Here is a 17,518-nt window from a genome sequence, read left to right as displayed (position 1 = left end):
TTGCAGGTGGAAATCAGTAGCCTTCCTTCTTAGCGCTTGGGTGTTGTAGTACCTCCCTGCTGAGCACCACGGGAAAGTCCTCACAACTCTTGTGTGTGTTTCTGATGTTCTCTCTCTCCGTCCCCCAGATGGTATGGATAGGACGCACCCGTATGACGGGGTAGGCCTGGAGTTAATTTATAGGGACCCTAGAGACGCCCCTCTCCCACAATTTGCCTCCTTTGTCTTCGTAGGTGTAAAGGGTGGACAGCCAACTTGGAATTAGCTGCCCCTGCCGCTATCTGGAGTAATGCGTGAAGTCAGTACTCCCTCGGTGTTCCGGCCACTGGCTACGCACCTCAGAAGGATGTTGCCACGATCTTAGGGCACGAGTCCTCCTGGTATTATCTCCTAGTGCTGTGATCTCGTTTCTCACTTCTCCACAATATACTTCGCTTCTTGTCCTTTCTTAGGAGACTGCCGCTATGCAGTGCAGGCACAGCTCCGTAACGATCTGTCTCGTGCTAGGCCGCTGTCAGGATCCCACACCTGACAGGTCCTCCCTGGAACTCTCCCAGGCTGCTTTCTGCCTAACTTCCTATCCAACCCCCAGTTTTACCAGAGTGTGAGGAGTGGCCTAATAGATAGAACCTTTTGCTCCCCCTAGTGGCCGGAGTGTGAAGTGTAGTGTGTGACTGTGATACCTGGTCAGGTGAACTCCTTCAGTGCAATCAGACGTAACATCACTCCCCTTAGTGGCAGAGCGACATTACTGCAACGACCAGGGCTCTGGGGCTCTGCACTTGCCTCATTTTTTTTTTTTCACGGTGATCACTGAAGGGGTTAACTAGTGGGACAGTTTTATAGGTCGGGTTGTTACGGACGCGGCGATACTAAATATGTGTACTTTTAGTTATTTATTTTTTAGACAAATGTATTTATTGGAACAATATTTTTTTTTCTTTATTTAGGATTTTCTTTTTTTACACGTGTAAGTATTTTTTTTTACTTTGTAACATTGCCCCGGGGGGACATCATGTTACAGTGACAGATTGCTGATCTGACACTTTGCAGTGCACTGTGTCAGATCAGCGATCACACAGGCACTGAGAGAGGCTTGCCGGCACCTTCTCAGAGGACTGCAGGACACGGAAGGCTCCCCGTGGCTATTTTGGATCCTGGACCTGCAGGGAGGAGGAGGTATGAGACCCTCGGAACAACGCGATCATATCGCGTTGCTCCGAGGGTCTCAGGGAAGCACGCATGGAGCCCTCTCCCTGCGCGATGCTTCCCAGTGCCGCCGGAATGCTGCGATCATCTTTGGCACATTAGCCAGGAGTGGTCCGTGACCGCTCCTTGCACATAGTGCCGGATGTCAGCTGTAATAATCAGCTGTCACCCGGTGGCGATCGGCCGCGCTCCCCCGTGAGTTGGCAATCGCCTATAACATACTATTCCATCCATGGGAAGTAGGGCCCACCCCACATGGACGGAATAGTATGTCTAATGACAGAAAGGGGTTAAATGTGTGGAGGGCTGTGGGAGCAACATATAGTGAGGGGGTTGTGTGGCCATCATGTTATGTGAACGACAGCGAGGGCCTCATATTGTGTGGGGAAGCTGTGGGCGACATCACACTAGGTGGGGGTATCATACTGTGCAGGTAAACTGTAGGGGATGTTGTAGCTCTTTGCGTTCCGACCCAAAGTCAGATATGACAGATCACCAGTGAGGCCAAATCAGGAGGTTACGCCCTTCATTGACAAGCACGCTTGGAGAAAAAGGAAACTGCACACAGGTTGTGAGCAAGTTACTGTACCTGATATAATGCAAATTGTCTCTTCAGAGAGGAAGAGGACTAGAACTCTAGTGCCACCTATTGGAAGTAGCAATCCTAACAGTCAATGTCGACCCTTTAACGAGCCTTGTCACATGACTTAGGATAATAGCCAAACCAGAATCTCAATTTGCAGACACTGTGTTTCAGGGTACTGCCCCTCGTCAGTGCAAAGTGGAGATCTGGTTTGGCTGATTGAGAGGCGTCTGACCGGGATCCAAGAAGTATCGTTTCTCCTTGCGGAGAGTGACATGATAAGCATGTCGAGGTGAGGAGACTTAAAGCCACAATGCTCCTCTGGGAAATATGCAAATTGTCTCTTCAGAGAGGAAGAGGACTAGAATCCTAGTGCCACCTATTGGAAGTAGAAATCCTAACAGTCAATGTCAACCCTTTAACGAGCCTTGTCACATGATTTAGGGTACCGTCTCACAGTGGCACTTTGGTCGCTACGACGGCACGATCCGTGACGCTCCAGCGTCGCTCCATTATCGCTCCAGCGTCGTAGACTGCGGTTACACTTTGCAATGCAGGGCGCTGGAGCGATAATTTCATGACGTATTTGCGATGTAGAAGCCGTGGTTACTGTGCGCACATCGTATACAACCTGTGTCACACGATGCAATCATGCCGCCACAGCAGGACACTTGACGACGAAAGAAAGTTTCAAATGATCTGCTACGACGTACGATTCTCAGCGGGGTCCCTGATCGCAGTAGCGTGTCAGACACAGCAATATCGTAAGTATATCGCTGGAACGTCACGGATCGTGCCGTCATAGCGACCAAAGTGCCACTGTGAGACGGTACCCTTAGGATAATAGCCAAACCAGAATCTCAATTTGCAGACACTGTGTTTCGGGGTCGAGATTGACTGTTAGGATTGCTACTTCCAATAGGTGGCACTAGAGTTCTAGTCCTCTTCCTCTCTGAAGAGACAATTTGCATATTTCCCAGAGGAGCATTGCAGCTTTAAGTCTCCTCACCTCGACATGCTTATCATGTCACTCTCAGCAAGGAGAAACGATACTTTTTGGACACCTGATATAATGAAATACGAGGCAGTATTTTATACCATTGACAACAAATGTAACACATGTAGCCCCCCCCCCCCCCGTTACCTCGGGTCATACTGACCTTTATTTACCATGTACCAAGAACATGTTGTTAGCTGACTATTGAAAACATATAAGATAAGATGTATAAATCCTTGAATCGCAGACTACTGCATCATAAGAACAAATTCTAGCAAATTCTAGCAATTAAAGGCAAAAGGCAAATTAAAGGCAAAACATTAACCCTTCTATATCAATTTCCCCCTTTTGTAAATGGTTTAACCTTTGCCACTGGGCCAGCTGATGTCCACAAAGGAGCTACTGTCTCATGGGTCCTGTACCCATAAGGGGGCTTTCTACCTGCTTCACCCATCCACCCTCAGTGTGGACACTCACTTTCCCCGTCAGCAGTGGTTATCTGGGGTCTATGATACACTATGGAAGGCTCAGCCTTAGATTCCTTTTTCACGCATACACTATTCAATAGCTTAGGTAATACATATATTAACGCTTTTACAGCTACATAAAGTAATAAACAAAACAATAAAATTTGCATGCAAGTCTTTAAAATACCAAAAAATCCATCCCGCTAGGCCACTAAACCTATTGGCTGGATTTAAGGAGTCTCTGTATTGTATTAGTCTCATTAAGAACCTCAAGGAACCTAGAAAATCTGAGTCCAAGTCTCATTGTGTATGCAGTGTGGTGTTAATAACTTCCATGGCTCCAGGGGTAAGGCTAAGTACAGCATGGTCCTTGCAGATACTGGGCTGTGTGTACAGATCCAACAGTCTTTTGGTTTTTATCCTTTCATGTCCATTATAAGAAGAGCATGATGTCGAATAAGTTTGTTGTCCCAGTCAACATTTAAAATTTTATCCAGTGTCTCTGTAAAGTGCAATAATCCTGCCACTGTCGGCAAGGGGATTAGAAGAACAGTCATTCCGCTGGTGAAGTGAAGAGACTGGCATGGATCCAGGTGGGCTTTCCCTCAAGTTTCACTGAGGTGAATGAGGTCAGCTGGACTTCAAAATAGATTGTCAAACCGTGGATCTAGACTCTTTCTCACATGTCTGCGTATGACCACCCAATCACCTGGATTCAGTTGATGCACGTCTGTACTGGCATTAGGATCTGGAATGGATGAGGACACATGTTTATGCACCACATTAAGTCTTTTCTGCAAGGCCTGGACATAGGCTGTCATGGAACCGTGCTGCATTTTTAGCACCTGTGGGAAGTACAGACCAGTCTTTGGGGTACTACCAAACAGGACTTCAAAAGGAGACAAGCCTGTCTTTCTATTTGGAATATGTCTGACTGAAAACAGTGCAAGAGACAAGCACTCTACCCAGTTCTTTCCTGTGTCTGCCATGGCCTTTGAATTTTCAGTTTAAGTATCCCATTTAGTATTTCCACTTTCCCACTTCTTTGTGGTCTATATGGTGCATGATATGTTTGCTGTACTCCCAGGGCCTGCATGATTTCCCTCATTATTTCTCCCGTGAAGTGTGTACCCCTATTGCTTTCTATGGTTTCTGGGGCACCATACCTGAAGATCAGTTCTTTCATTAGTTTGTCTGCAGTAGTTTTAGCATTTGCACATTTTACCGTATAGGCTTTCGGCCAACCAGAGAAGAGATATACACATACTAGGACATTTTTCATACACTCCTACCTTGGGTAGCTGTATGTAGACAATCTGCAGTCTCTGAAATGGGTAGAGAGGCCTGAGTGTCGCTTTCCTAGGGACTTTTACTGTTTTACCTGGGTTGTGCTGTGCATAGATGAGGCAGGACTGCACGAGTTTCGCGGCTGCATAACTGAAACCAGGAGCGATCCAGAAGGCATTTACCATGGCACACATGTGACTTTTTGAGGTGTGAGTGGGGCTATATTTTGCTTGCACCATGATTGGGAACAGGGAACTCTGTAAACACAATTTATCCTTATTCTCTCATACTCCATTTGAGCTCAGCTCAGCTCTCATTTTTCCACATTGTTCCTTCACCTAGGGGGAAACCTGCTGCTGGAGGGATTTCAGGACATCTAGGCTCAGTGTGGCTGGAATATGCTGACTCCCCGCCACCGTCCACTGCTCCGTAGGCCACCTTGCTGCTACTTTAGCAGCCTCGTCCACCCTTCTGTTGCCCTATACCTCCATGGAGCCACCTTTTGTGCGTGCTTTCACCTTGATTATGCCAACCTGGACTGGTAACATCAATGCCTCCATTAATTGTTTCACCAGCTCTGCATTTTAATGGGCTTACCAGCTGATGTAAGAAACGCTCTGCTTCTTCAGATAGGGCCATAATCAAGGGATATTCCCCATGCATAATATGAATCTGTGTAAATATTGGCGACTTTACCTGCAGCAGCTCTACATGCCTCAGTGAGTGCCTTCTACTCTGCCTCCTGGGCTGACATGTGAGGAGAGAGTGGTTCAGCTCAGATTACCTCATGTGAGGATACTACTGCATATCCAGTGTAGAATCATCCATCCTGATGGTATCTGGAGCCATCTACAAAAAAAACTCAAAATCTGCATTAGGAACAGGCTTTTTTTTCATGAACGTATGCAAAACCCACTGTCTCCTGACTCATAAGTTCTATGCAGGCAAATACTGTCACTAATTCCCCCTTTCCTGAATCCAGAGGCAGAAAGGGTGGCTGGATTCAGAACATTACATCTTTTGAGAGTGACATATTCAGGAATTATTAGAAGGAAGAAGTGGCAGCACTCACCGATCTTCAAAGCAGATGAATCTTTATTGCATTAAAATCTTCACGGCTCTGGGGTGCATATACAAAGGAGTGTACAAGCTCAAATGACGGCCATTTCGCGCTGCTTGAGCACTTCAACGGGTTTGTGAATATCATTGTGAATAGCATTCACAAACCCGTTGAAGCGCTCAAGCAGCGCGAAACGGCCGTCGTTTGAGCTTGTACACTCCTTTGTATATGCACCCCCGAGCCGTGAAGATTTTAATGCAATAAAGATTCATCTGCTTTGAAGATCGGTGAGTGCTGCCACTTCTTCCTTCTAATGATTTACAACAGTGTGTCTTCTGGGCTCGGCACCCGAGATCAGCTGGCCAGCGTCTGCTGACAGCCGGTGTGTTCACAAAGCTTGAAATTGGATGGTACGGTCAGCTGTTTTCTGCTTCAGTGACTTTATATATTCAGGAATTAGTAGAGCACATTCATGTCTGAGCTGTCTGGCCATAGACAGGTGTTTTGGTTGAACTTGTACGAGTATGGCATGCATGTCATGTGGGGGGTAAATTGTCACCAAAGTTGTAGAACAGCATGTCACCTCCACCACCAGACAACCAACCACATCAGAACCAAAGAGGGTGAGTAGGGTAAGACAGATACAGGAGTATTATCCCTGGAGACCCTCTGACCAGCTAGCTACGCTAAAACAGTTGCCTGACCCTGAGAACCAACATTTCCCATTTTACAGACAAATAAAAACAATACACCGGGCATATAAGTGCACCTGGGCAGACCTAGAAAGGTTGGAGAGAGTGCAAAGGCAGGTTACATACTAGGACGCATAATTAAGACTTTTGCAGATGTCACAAAAGGACACTAGGTAGACTGATTTTGATTGACATTGGGGCAGCCGGCACTGTGATACATGAAAACTTGATAATGCCAGACCTGACTACCAATGAGATTGTGGAAAGGTTGGTTCTCATGGTCAGGCAACTGTTTTAGCATAGGTAGCTGGTCAGAGGGGCTCCAGGGATAATATTCCTGTATCTGTCTTACCTTACTCACCCTTCTTGGTCCTGATGTGGTTGGTTGTCTGGTGGTGGATGTGACCGGATGATCAGTGGGGGTGACATAGTGTTCTACAACTTCCTCCCTCTCAGGATTACTGTCAGTTTCCTCCCCAAAAGTCAGTGTCTCCACTACCCACACTATAGTGTCAGGTTTTTGTCACTACATGTGATCTGGTCCGGACAGGATTTAGCGTAATTGGGTTAGGTCGGGTTGCAGCACAGGTCATACAAGTATCTCTACAGTCTGGGTTTGTCTGACCACAGTGTTTACAAGTCAAGACAAGAGGTGGGGCGCCAGCAGTCATAGTCACACATTTTTGTGCATCAAAACAGTCATAATACACCTTGTCCTACCGTAGTTTCTTTACATCCATACTGTTGTATTTAGGGTTGAGCGACCTTTACATTTATAGGATCGGGTCGGGTTTCACGAAACGCGACTTTTTCAAAAGTCGGGTCGAGTGAAATCGGCCGATCCTATAAAAAAGTCGGGGTCGGGGTCGGCCGAAACTCGAAACCCAATGCAGTGCATTGGGTTTCCAATGGTTCCCAGGGTCTGAAGGAGCGGAAACTCTCCTTCAGGCCCTGGGATCCATATTTAAGTGTAAAATAAAGAATTAAAATAAAAAATATCGCCATACTTACCCTCTGATGCGCCCTGGTACTAAGCGGGAACCTTCCTTCCTTAGAATCAGCCTTCCAGGACCTTGCGGTGACGTCGCGGTGACGTCGCGGCTTGTGATTGGTCGCGCGGCCGCCCATGTGACCGCTCGCGCGACCAATCACAAGCCGCGACGTCACCATGACGTCACCGAAGGTCCTGGAAGGGCTGATTCTTAGGAAGGAAGGCTGCCGGAAAGAAGCCGAGGGTGAGTATATTCCTATTAGGTATATACTCACCCTCGGACGTGCCCTGCTTTTTTCCGGCAGCCTTCCTTCCTAAGAATCAGCCCTTCCAGGACCTTCGGTGACGTCACGGTGACGTCGCGGCTTGTGATTGGTTGCGCGAGCGGTCACATGGGCGGCCGCGCGACCAATCACAAGCCGCGACGTCACCGCGACATCACCGCAAGGTCCTGGAAGGCTGATTCTAAGGAAGGAAGGTTCCCGCTTAGTACCAGGGCGCATCAGAGGGTAAGTATAGCGATATTTTTTATTTTAATTCTTTATTTTACACTTAAATCTGAATTCCGATACCAATTCCCGATATCTTAAACATATCGGGAATCGGTATCGGAATTCCGATTCCAGATTCAGAAGATCGCCGACTTCATGGCCGACCCCACACAGGGGTCGGGTCGGGTTTCATGAAACCCGACTTTGCCAAAAGTCGCCGACTTCTGAAAATTGCCGACCCGTTTCGCTCAACCCTAGTTGTATTTCCTCTGCCACACGACACCATGTATTCACTTGTTGCTCTCTTCCCTTGTCTTTTATCCAACCTCCATTATCTTCTCTGAAACTGTGCCACTTCTGTACATCCAAACATCCACACTCCAGCATGTTCGCCTTTTTAAATATTGGTCCCACATCTTTCACTGCTTCCTTTCCTTCTCTGTCCTTTACAATCTGTATAGCTTTTTTGGATCCCATTGGGGGCCCTGACTGCAAACAGAACAAGTTGCCCATGGCTTCAACTTTTTCTCCAGACAGCTCACCTTTCTGCCAATGCCTTTTCAGTGTGCCTGAACCTTGTCTACGGGCCACACATAGCAAGTCAGAATGAGCCTGTAAAGGTGTAGCAGGAAGGCTCCTTGCCTCTCACCCGGAAAACCTACAGGATGTAACGAGAAGGTTCTTTGCCTCTCATCCATTAGATCAGCTGACTAAGGTAGGAAGGCCAAGGTGTGATAGGCCTCTAACCTACTAGACCAGCTCCATGGATCGTGGGAAGGCTCAGTGCCTCTGACCCACAAAAAAAACTCGCTGACTAAAGTAAGAAGGCCCAGGTTTGATAAGCCTCTAACCTACTAGATCAGCCATGCAGTTGGCTACTTCTTTTGCTGATCCTCAATTAGCTAGGTATCAATCACACAACTAGAAGAAGGTGACAACACACACTGATGACCAAACAATCTCTCACAAATTTGTTCTAAAACACGCACAGTTCTTTTTCTTTCTTTTAGTATAGTACTGTTACTTTAAACACAAATCTCCCAGCGCGTACTACACCAAGGACAGAATATATAGAAAACTCTCACAGCGGCTTCATCCACCCCTCCCAGCAGGCACTCAGCAGAGATAAGAACTTACAGGACCCTCCACACAGAAAGGAGAACCTCACAAGCAATGGTGCAGCGGCTTCATTCACCCCTGCCATCAGAAGCTTAGAAATTAAGTGTCTTTCACACAGAAACAGGATGCAGCAGTTCTTAGACTTAATCAATTTCTACAAAACCTTCATCCTCCTCTAGACCCCAAGGGACATCACTATAAGGGCAAATAACTGTATAATTTGAGTAACTGCTGAACCCTGACTGCGACTGGCCAAATGCATCCAGGAAACTATCCAATGTCAAACCATATATAACACGGATTTCACTGAATCTCAGATGTAGATTAAAAATATCCACAACTCATCCATCCTGGACCCTCAGCAACCATTGGATAAGTAATGATACTTATGTGATGATTAATTCACACATGCTCATTCAGGGATTTTTTTTTTTTTTTTCTTGCGATCAGTTGATTTTTACAAAAAGAAGAGAACAAAATCCCTTACCTCAATCACTCCGCCTGATTCAGCTCAAAGTGAGTTGAATAATGTCCTCTGTCATATACAGAGGACCACACCTAATGGAACCCCTAATTAGTCAGGGAATTATTTACTTATCCCTTATACTCAGTTACTCATCACTCATATCACTCATGTCATTCAGAGGTTCTCATACACATACACTGTGTTCCAAATTATTATGCAAATTACATTTTTCTCGCATTTTCCTAAATGGTCAGTGCAAATGACAGTCAGTCTAATAAAAGTCATCACCCGTTAGAGTATACATTGAATTTTATTGAAGAAACCTCCCAATGATAACAGTACAATCTCCAAAATGAATAAAAACTCAAAATGCACTGTTCCAAATTATTAGGCACAGTAGCATTTCTAAACATTTGATATGTTTTAAAGAACTGAAAATGCTCATTTGTGGAATTTGCAGCATTAGGAGGTCACATTCACTGAACAATAAAGCTATTTAACTCCAAAACATCCCAACAGGCCAAGTTACATGTTAACATAGGACCCTTCTTTGATATCACCTGTCGGCTGCCTTTGACACAGTGGACCATTCCCTATTATTACAGACCCTCTCATCCCTTGGCATCACAGACTTGGCCCTATCCTGGATCTCATCATACCTAACAGACCGGACATTCAGCGTCTCCCACTCACACACCACCTCCTCACCTCGCCCCCTCTCTGTCGGAGTCCCACAAGGTTCAGTCCTTGGGCCCCTGCTCTTCTCCATTTACACCTTTGGCCTGGGACAGCTCATAGAATCTCATGGCTTTCAGTATCACCTCTATGCTGATGACACACAGATCTACATCTCTGGACCAGATATCACCTCCCTACTAACCAGAATCCCTCAATGTCTGTCCACTATTTCATCCTTCTTCTCCGCTAAATTTCTGAAACTTAACATGGACAAAACAGAATTCATCATCATTCCCCCATCTCACGTGACCCCCCCAACGAACCTATCCATTACAGTAAATGGCTGCCCACTCTCCCCAGTCCCACAAGCTCGCTGCCTCAGGGTTATCCTTGACGCTGATCTCTCCTTCAAACCACATATCCAAGCCCTTTCCACTTCCTGCCGACTTCAACTCAAAAATATTGCACGAATCCGTTCATTCCTCAACCAAGAATCTGCAAAAACCCTAGTCCATGCCCTCATCATCTCTCGCCTTGACTACTGCAACCTCCTGCTCTGTGGCCTCCCCTCAAACACTCTCGCACCCCTCCAATCTATTCTAAACTCTGCTGCCCAACTAATCCACCTGTCCCCCCGCTATTCTCCGGCCTCTCCCCTCTGTCAATCCCTTCACTGGCTCCCCATTGCCCAGAGACTCCAGTACAAAACCCTAACCATGACGTACAAAGCCATCCACAACCTGTCTCCTCCTTACATCTGTGACCTCATCTCCCCGTACTTTCCTACACGCAACCTCCGATCCTCACAAGATCTCCTTCTCTACTCCCCTCTTATCTCCTCTTCCCACAATCGTATACAAGATTTCTCTCGCGTATCACCCCTACTCTGGAACCCTCTACCACAACACATCAGACTCTCGCCCACCATCGAAACCTTCAAAAAGAATCTGAAGACCCACCTGTTCCGACAAGCCTACAACCTGCAGTAACCACCGATCGACCAAACCGCTGCATGACCAGCTCTACCCTCACCTACTGTATCCTCACCCATCCCTTGTAGATTGTGAGCCTTCGCGGGCAGGGTCCTCTCTCCTACTGTACCTATTATGACTCGTATTGTTCAAGATTATTGTACTTGTTTTTATTATGTATACCCCTCCTCACTTGTAAAGCGCCATGGAATAAATGGCGCTATAACAATAAATAATAATAATAACAATAATATCACCTTCACAATTCTTGCATCCATTGAACTTGTGAGTTTATGGAGAGTTTCTTGTTGTGAATTTGGTTTCTGGGCTCCCCCGGTGGTTTCTGGTGGTACTGCACTTGTGTGCTTCATCTCCTCTGTTCACCTGTTTTCCATCTGGATGTGGGAGTTTTCTATTTAGCCTTGCTCCTCAGTCATTTCTATGCCGGCCAACAATGTTACCAGAAGACTTTCTGTTGCATGTTCCTGCTCCTAGACAACTATCAGCTAAGTTGGACTTGTTGTCCTAAGTTTGTTTTGCATTTTTGTTCCAGTTCTCTGTGATTGAATATTTCTGAGGCTGGAAGCTCTTGTGAGCTGAAATTGCCACTCTGGTGTCATGAGTTGATATTAGAGTCTTAAAGTAATTTCAGGATGGTATTTTGAAAGGGTTTTCAGCTGACCGTGAAGTTCCCTTTTCTGTCTTCCTACTATCTAGTAAGCGGACCTCAATTTGCTAAACCTATCTTCATACTTCGTATGTCAATTTCCTCTAAAATCACCGCCAATATATGTGGGGGCTACTGTCTGCCTTTTGGGGAAAATTTCTCGAGGTAAGCCAGGTCTGTATTTTCCTCTGCTAGGGTCAGTCAGTTCTCCGGCTGGCGCTGGGCGTCTAGGGATAAAACGTAGGCACGCTACCCGGCCACTGTTAGTTGTGCGGTAGGTTTAGCTCATGGTCAGCTCGAGTTCCCATCTTCCAAGAGCTAGTCCTTTTGTATGCTTTATTACGTTCTCTTGCCATTGAGAACCATGACAGTTTCTGCTTGTATTTTTTTGCATGAAGTCAGAATCGCCTCCCAGAGCTGCTGTTTTGATGTGAACTGCCTCCCACCCTCATAGATCTTTTGTTTGATGATACTCCAAAGGTTCTCTATAGGGTTGAGGTCAGGGGAAGATGGTGGCCACACCATGAGTTTATCTCCTTTTATGCCCATAGCAGCCAATTACTCAGAGGGATTCATTGTCATGCATGAAGATGATTTTGTTCCTGAAGGCACGTTTCTGCTTTTTAGACCATGGAGGAAAGTTGTCAGTCAGAAACTCTATATACTTTGCAGAGGTCATTTTCACACCTTCAGGAACCTTAAAGGGCCCTACCAGCTGTTTCTCCATGATTCTGGCCCAAAACATGACTCCTCCACCTCCTTGCTGACGTCGCAGCCTTGTTGGGAAATGGTGCCCATCCACCAACCATCCACTACTCCATCCATCTGGACCCTCCAGAGTTGCTCGACACTCATCAGTAAACAAGACTGTTTGAAAATTAGTCTTCATGTATTTCTGGGCCCACTGCAACCGTTTCTGCTTGTGAACACTGTTTAGGAGTGGCCGAAAAGTAGGTTTATGCACCACAGCAAGCCTTTGAAGGATCCAACACCTTGAGGTTTGAGGGACTCCAGACGCACCAGCAGCTTCAAATAACTGTTTGCTGCTTTGTAATGGTATTTTGGCAGCAGCTCTCTTAATCCAATGAATTTGTCTGCCAGAAAACTTCCTCATTATGCCTTTATTTGCATGAACTCTGTCTGTGCTCTGTTTCAGTCACAAATCTCATCAGAGTATGATGATCACTCTTAAGTTTTCGTGAAATATCTAATTTTTTCATACCTTGTCCAAGGCATTGCACTATTTAACGCTTTTCAGCAGCAGAGAGATCCTTTTTATTTCCCATATTGCTTGAAACCTGTGACCTGCATAATAATGTGGAACAACATTTTTGAGTAGTTTTCCTTTAATTAGAATCACCTGGAAAACTAGTTATCACATGTGTTTAAGATTGATTTCAGTGATTCATTGAGCCCTGAGACACAATACCATCGACGAGTTTATTTGAAAAACAAAACAATTAAATCTTTAAGACACTTAAATCCAATTTGCATAATAATTTGGAACACAGTGTATGTACAAGGATTTGCACAGCCTGCCTACTGTACCTTGGAATTAACACAACTTATGAAAACTGCAGCAGTGTCCACTAACACTCCAAAAACACCAAAGCCAACTACATAAACATAAACCACAGAAATACAACCCTATACAATGTACTGACAATCCAAGATGAGCAAAAGACCAAAACAACAAAACTGCACAGAGTCTGCCCCAGGGCTGCACTATACAATCAGTTAATATCAGATAATATAGATAACCATGATCGTCTTATTACTAGTGTTGAGCATTCCGATACTGCAAATATCGGGTATCGGCCGATATTCACTGTATCGGAATTCCGATACCGAGTTCCGATATTTTTGTGATATCGGAAATCGGAATTGGAAGTTCCTGGGATCCATATTCATGTAAAAAATGGTCCTACACTAACTGCATTCTTAGTAACGGAGGCTGCCGGTTGCACCGCTGAGAGCCAGGGGCCGTCGGAGGGGTGAGTTTATCCATATTTTTTATTTTTATTCTTTATTTTTTACATGAATATGGATCCCAGGGCCTGAAGGAGAGTTTCCTCTCCTTCAGACGCTGGGAACCATCCAAGATCGCTTCCGATATTTGTGTCCCATTGACATGCATAGGTATCGGGTATCGGTATCGGCGATATCCGAAATGTTTTGGATATCGGCCGATCCAATCCGATACCGATACTTTTGCATATCGGAAGGTATCGCTCAACACTACTTATTACTCTATTATTCAACTCTCATACGGACATAAACAGACAAACCACAAAACTCACTGGTGATGTAGGTTCTTTGAACCATATTTGCAGCCTTTACCCAGAGATATGGAGAGATCCAGAGAGATTGCAAGTGCAAAATAAAGCGTAAGAATAAAATTTCTCACCTCGCGATAGCTGGATTTTCATGTCCAATCTCCCAGGAAGCTCCCACATACGGATTCCAAATAGGCTGGTTACCACGGTCCCGCGTGCGGGCGCCAAAAACTGTTGTAGCTGTTTTCGTTCTGACCCAATGTCAGATATGCCAGATCACCAGTGAGGCCAAATCAGGACGTTACCCCTTCACTGACAAGCACACTTGGAGAAACAAGGCAATTGCACAAATGCTGTGAGCAAGTCACTTTATCTGATATAATGAAACACGAGGCAGTATTTTTTACCATTTACGGTACAACAAATGTAACTCAATGTAACTCATGTAGCCCCCTTGTTACCCCAGGTCATGCTGACCTTTATTTGTCATGTACCCAGAACATGTTGTTTGCTGACTATTGAAAACATATAAGATGCATAAAATCCGTGGATCAGAGACTACAAGACTACTGCATCATAAGAACAAATTCTAGCAATTAAAGGCTAAAGGCAAATTAAAGGCAAAACATTAACCCTTCTATATCAGGCATCTCATCATTTTGGACATATGTGAGACAACATGAGGTCCACCTCATTCTTGATGACTGGGGGTCCTGGGTGGATGTTGATGGGAAGATAGTGGCAGGATGTCATGTCCCAGACATCCAGGATTATCACACCCATTCCCTTGAAGACCGCCCTCATTATAATGTCCAGCTGAAGAGATAACCAATCACTGATACATAACTTCTCAAAACCAGTATTAGCGGATTTAATTATCACAGTAGTTTCAGGGCTCCGAAAAAGCAAAGATGCAACTGCCTTTTGGACCTTTTCCAATCTTTCTAAGTAAACCCTCAGTGGAAAAGATGCAAAATGGGGGCAAAAAGTCATCACTACAACGGTGTTAGGGCCACCATCGATCCCGGCCAGTTGAGCGGATTCATATTGAAGGTTAGAAACCAATGTCTTCGAGGTCTTTAAGGGCAGTCCATGGGACCTATATCTGATGACCAGACCAGCGTCAGCATCTACTGCTAAGAGAGGTCCCGAAAGGTAATGAACGTGTAGATCTATCTTCTTGAGACCTAAAATAGGAAATGACTTGTATTACTTCACACATGTGTCTACTACAATTGTCCTTTCATACATCTAACATTCAGATTATGGAAATGCATGTGGAAATTTACAAAGTAGTTTACAATATACAGTATTTAAAAAATGTAAGGAGATTGTCACATGAACAAATTACATGTTAATCAATAGATCTTTGGATAAAAACAAGTTACACATTTGGATGTGTTAAAAAATGTTCCTGTGCTGACATAATGTTATAAATGTGCCCCTGCTAATTACTGTGTAATGACTGTGTCTCACTGTGTAGGGATTTGGTCTGCACATACCACATCTCCTGGCTAACGAAGGAAACAAGAGATTGGCATAACTCCCTCCACCACTCACAGTGTCCTAAGGACGCTTTGAGTGACCACTCAACCACCTTATAGGATCAAGGGCGTGCTGAGTGGTCAGGATTGTGAGTGACATCTCAGTCACCCAATTTGAGGCAGGGGAGTGCCGAGCTGTTAATACAATGAATGACAGCTGTCCACTCTGGCTGCGCCTGTGGGGTTTCCTCCAGGTGCCATCCTTTCTAGGTGATTACCCGGCTAGCTGTCTGGTAATTATTAGAATATTGCCAGTTGTAGCTTAGCTTAAGTAGTGTGTGTTTGTTCTCTGCTCTGAGTTCTTATATTCTAATATTGGATTTGCCTTTGACCATTCATTTGCCTAGCCACTTTGTCTTGATCCCAAACCTTCTTGGAATTCTGATCTGAGACTATACCTGACCATGTCTTTGTTTCACCCCACTGTTTATGATGTTCCCTCTTGGCTTATAACCTTGACCTCCTTGATTTTCTCGACTCGTGGCTTGTCCGTGAAGAGTTACTCAGTGTCACATTACAACTGGAATACAGTTATGGCCGAAAGTGTTGGCACCTTTGAAATAGTTCCTGAAAATGAAGTATTTTATTATTATTATTATTATTATTATTATTATTATTATTATTTATATAGCACCATTGATTCCATGGTGCTGTACATGAGAAAGGGTTACATATAAATTACAGATTTCATTTACAGTAAGCAAACTAACAATTACAGACTGATACAGAGGGGTGACGACCCTGCCCTCGCGGGCTTACATTCTACAGGATGGTGGGGATGGAGACAATAGGTTGAGGGTTGTCGGAGCTCCGGTGTTGGTGAGGTGGTAGCTTTGGTAGTGGTGAAGAGGCAGCGGGGTCAGTGCAGGCTGTAGGCTTTCCTGAAGAGGTGGGTTTTCAGGTTCCGTCTGAAGGATCCGAATGTGGTTGATAGTCGGATGTGTTGGGGCAAAGAATTCCAGAGGATGGGGGATATTCTGGAGAAGTCTTGGAGGTGGTTGGGTGAGGAGCATATAAGTGTGGAGGAGAGGATAAATGTGGAGGAGAGAAGGAGGTCTTGGGAGGACCGGAGATTACGTGAGAGAAGATATCAGTAGATTAGTTCAGAGATATATAGAGGAGACAGGTTATGGATGGCTTTGTAGGACAGTATTAGTAATTTGAACTGGATAAGCTGAGGGAATGGGAGCCAGTGAAGAGATTTGCAGAGAGGGGAAGCGGAGGAGTAGCGAGGAGAGAGATTAATTAGTTGGGCAGCAGAGTTAAGGATGGACTGGAGAGGTGGAAGGGTGTTAGCAGGGAGGCCACAGAAAAGGATGTTGCAGTAGTCAAGGTGGTAGTAAAGGGCGGATTCTAGAGATATTCTTGAGCTGGAGGCGACAGAAGGTGGAAAGAGCTTGGATATGCAGTTTGAAGGACAGGGCAGAGTCAAGGGTTATTACTAGACAGCGGACTTCCGGTACGGGGGAAAGCGTGATGTCGTTAATTGCGATAGATAGGTCAGGTATGGAAGATCTATAAGATGGAGAAAAGATGATGAGTTCAGATTTGTCCACATTGAGTTTGAGGAAGCAAGAGGAGAAGAAGGAGGATATGGCTGATAGACACTCCGGGATTCTGGACAGCAGAGAGGTGACGTCTGGGCCAGAAAGGTAGATCTGAGTGTCATCAGCATAAAGGTAGTACTGGAATCCATGGGACTTTATGAGTTGTCCCAGGCCAAGTGTATAGATTGAGAAGAGTAGGGGTTCTAGAACAGAGCCTTGGGGGACTCAAACAAAGAGAGGGTGGGATGAGGAGGTAGTGTGGGAGTGGGATACGCTGAATGTGCGGTTGGAAAGGTATGAGGAGATCCAGGATAGGGCTAGGTTTTTGATGCCAAAGGAGGAGAGGATCTGTAGTAGGAATCAGTGGTCAACTGTGTCAAAAGCAGAGGACAGGTCTAGAAGGAGGAGTACAGAGTATAGTCCGCTAGCTTTGGCTGTAAGTAGGTCGTTAGTGATTTTGGTCAGGGCTGTCT

The 17,518-nt window shown here is 45.3% G+C and overlaps 1 protein-coding gene across 1 annotated transcript in view; it reads right to left on the bottom strand.

Annotated features, from left to right (window-relative positions):
- Positions 1 to 14,332: 14,332 nt before the first annotated feature.
- Positions 14,333 to 17,518, bottom strand: part of LOC143774825 (NXPE family member 3-like) — a 55,530-nt gene continuing 52,344 nt past the window's right edge. Inside the window, exon 5 of the mRNA XM_077262593.1 lies at positions 14,333 to 15,141. Coding sequence (XP_077118708.1) covers positions 14,609 to 15,141 — 533 coding nt within the window. The 3' untranslated portion in view covers positions 14,333 to 14,608. The remainder of the gene's footprint in view (positions 15,142 to 17,518) is intronic.

Source organism: Ranitomeya variabilis, chromosome 5 (genome assembly GCF_051348905.1).
Source record: "Ranitomeya variabilis isolate aRanVar5 chromosome 5, aRanVar5.hap1, whole genome shotgun sequence".
NCBI lineage: Eukaryota > Metazoa > Chordata > Amphibia > Anura > Dendrobatidae > Ranitomeya > Ranitomeya variabilis.
This window is presented reverse-complemented; position numbering and strand designations above follow the sequence as displayed.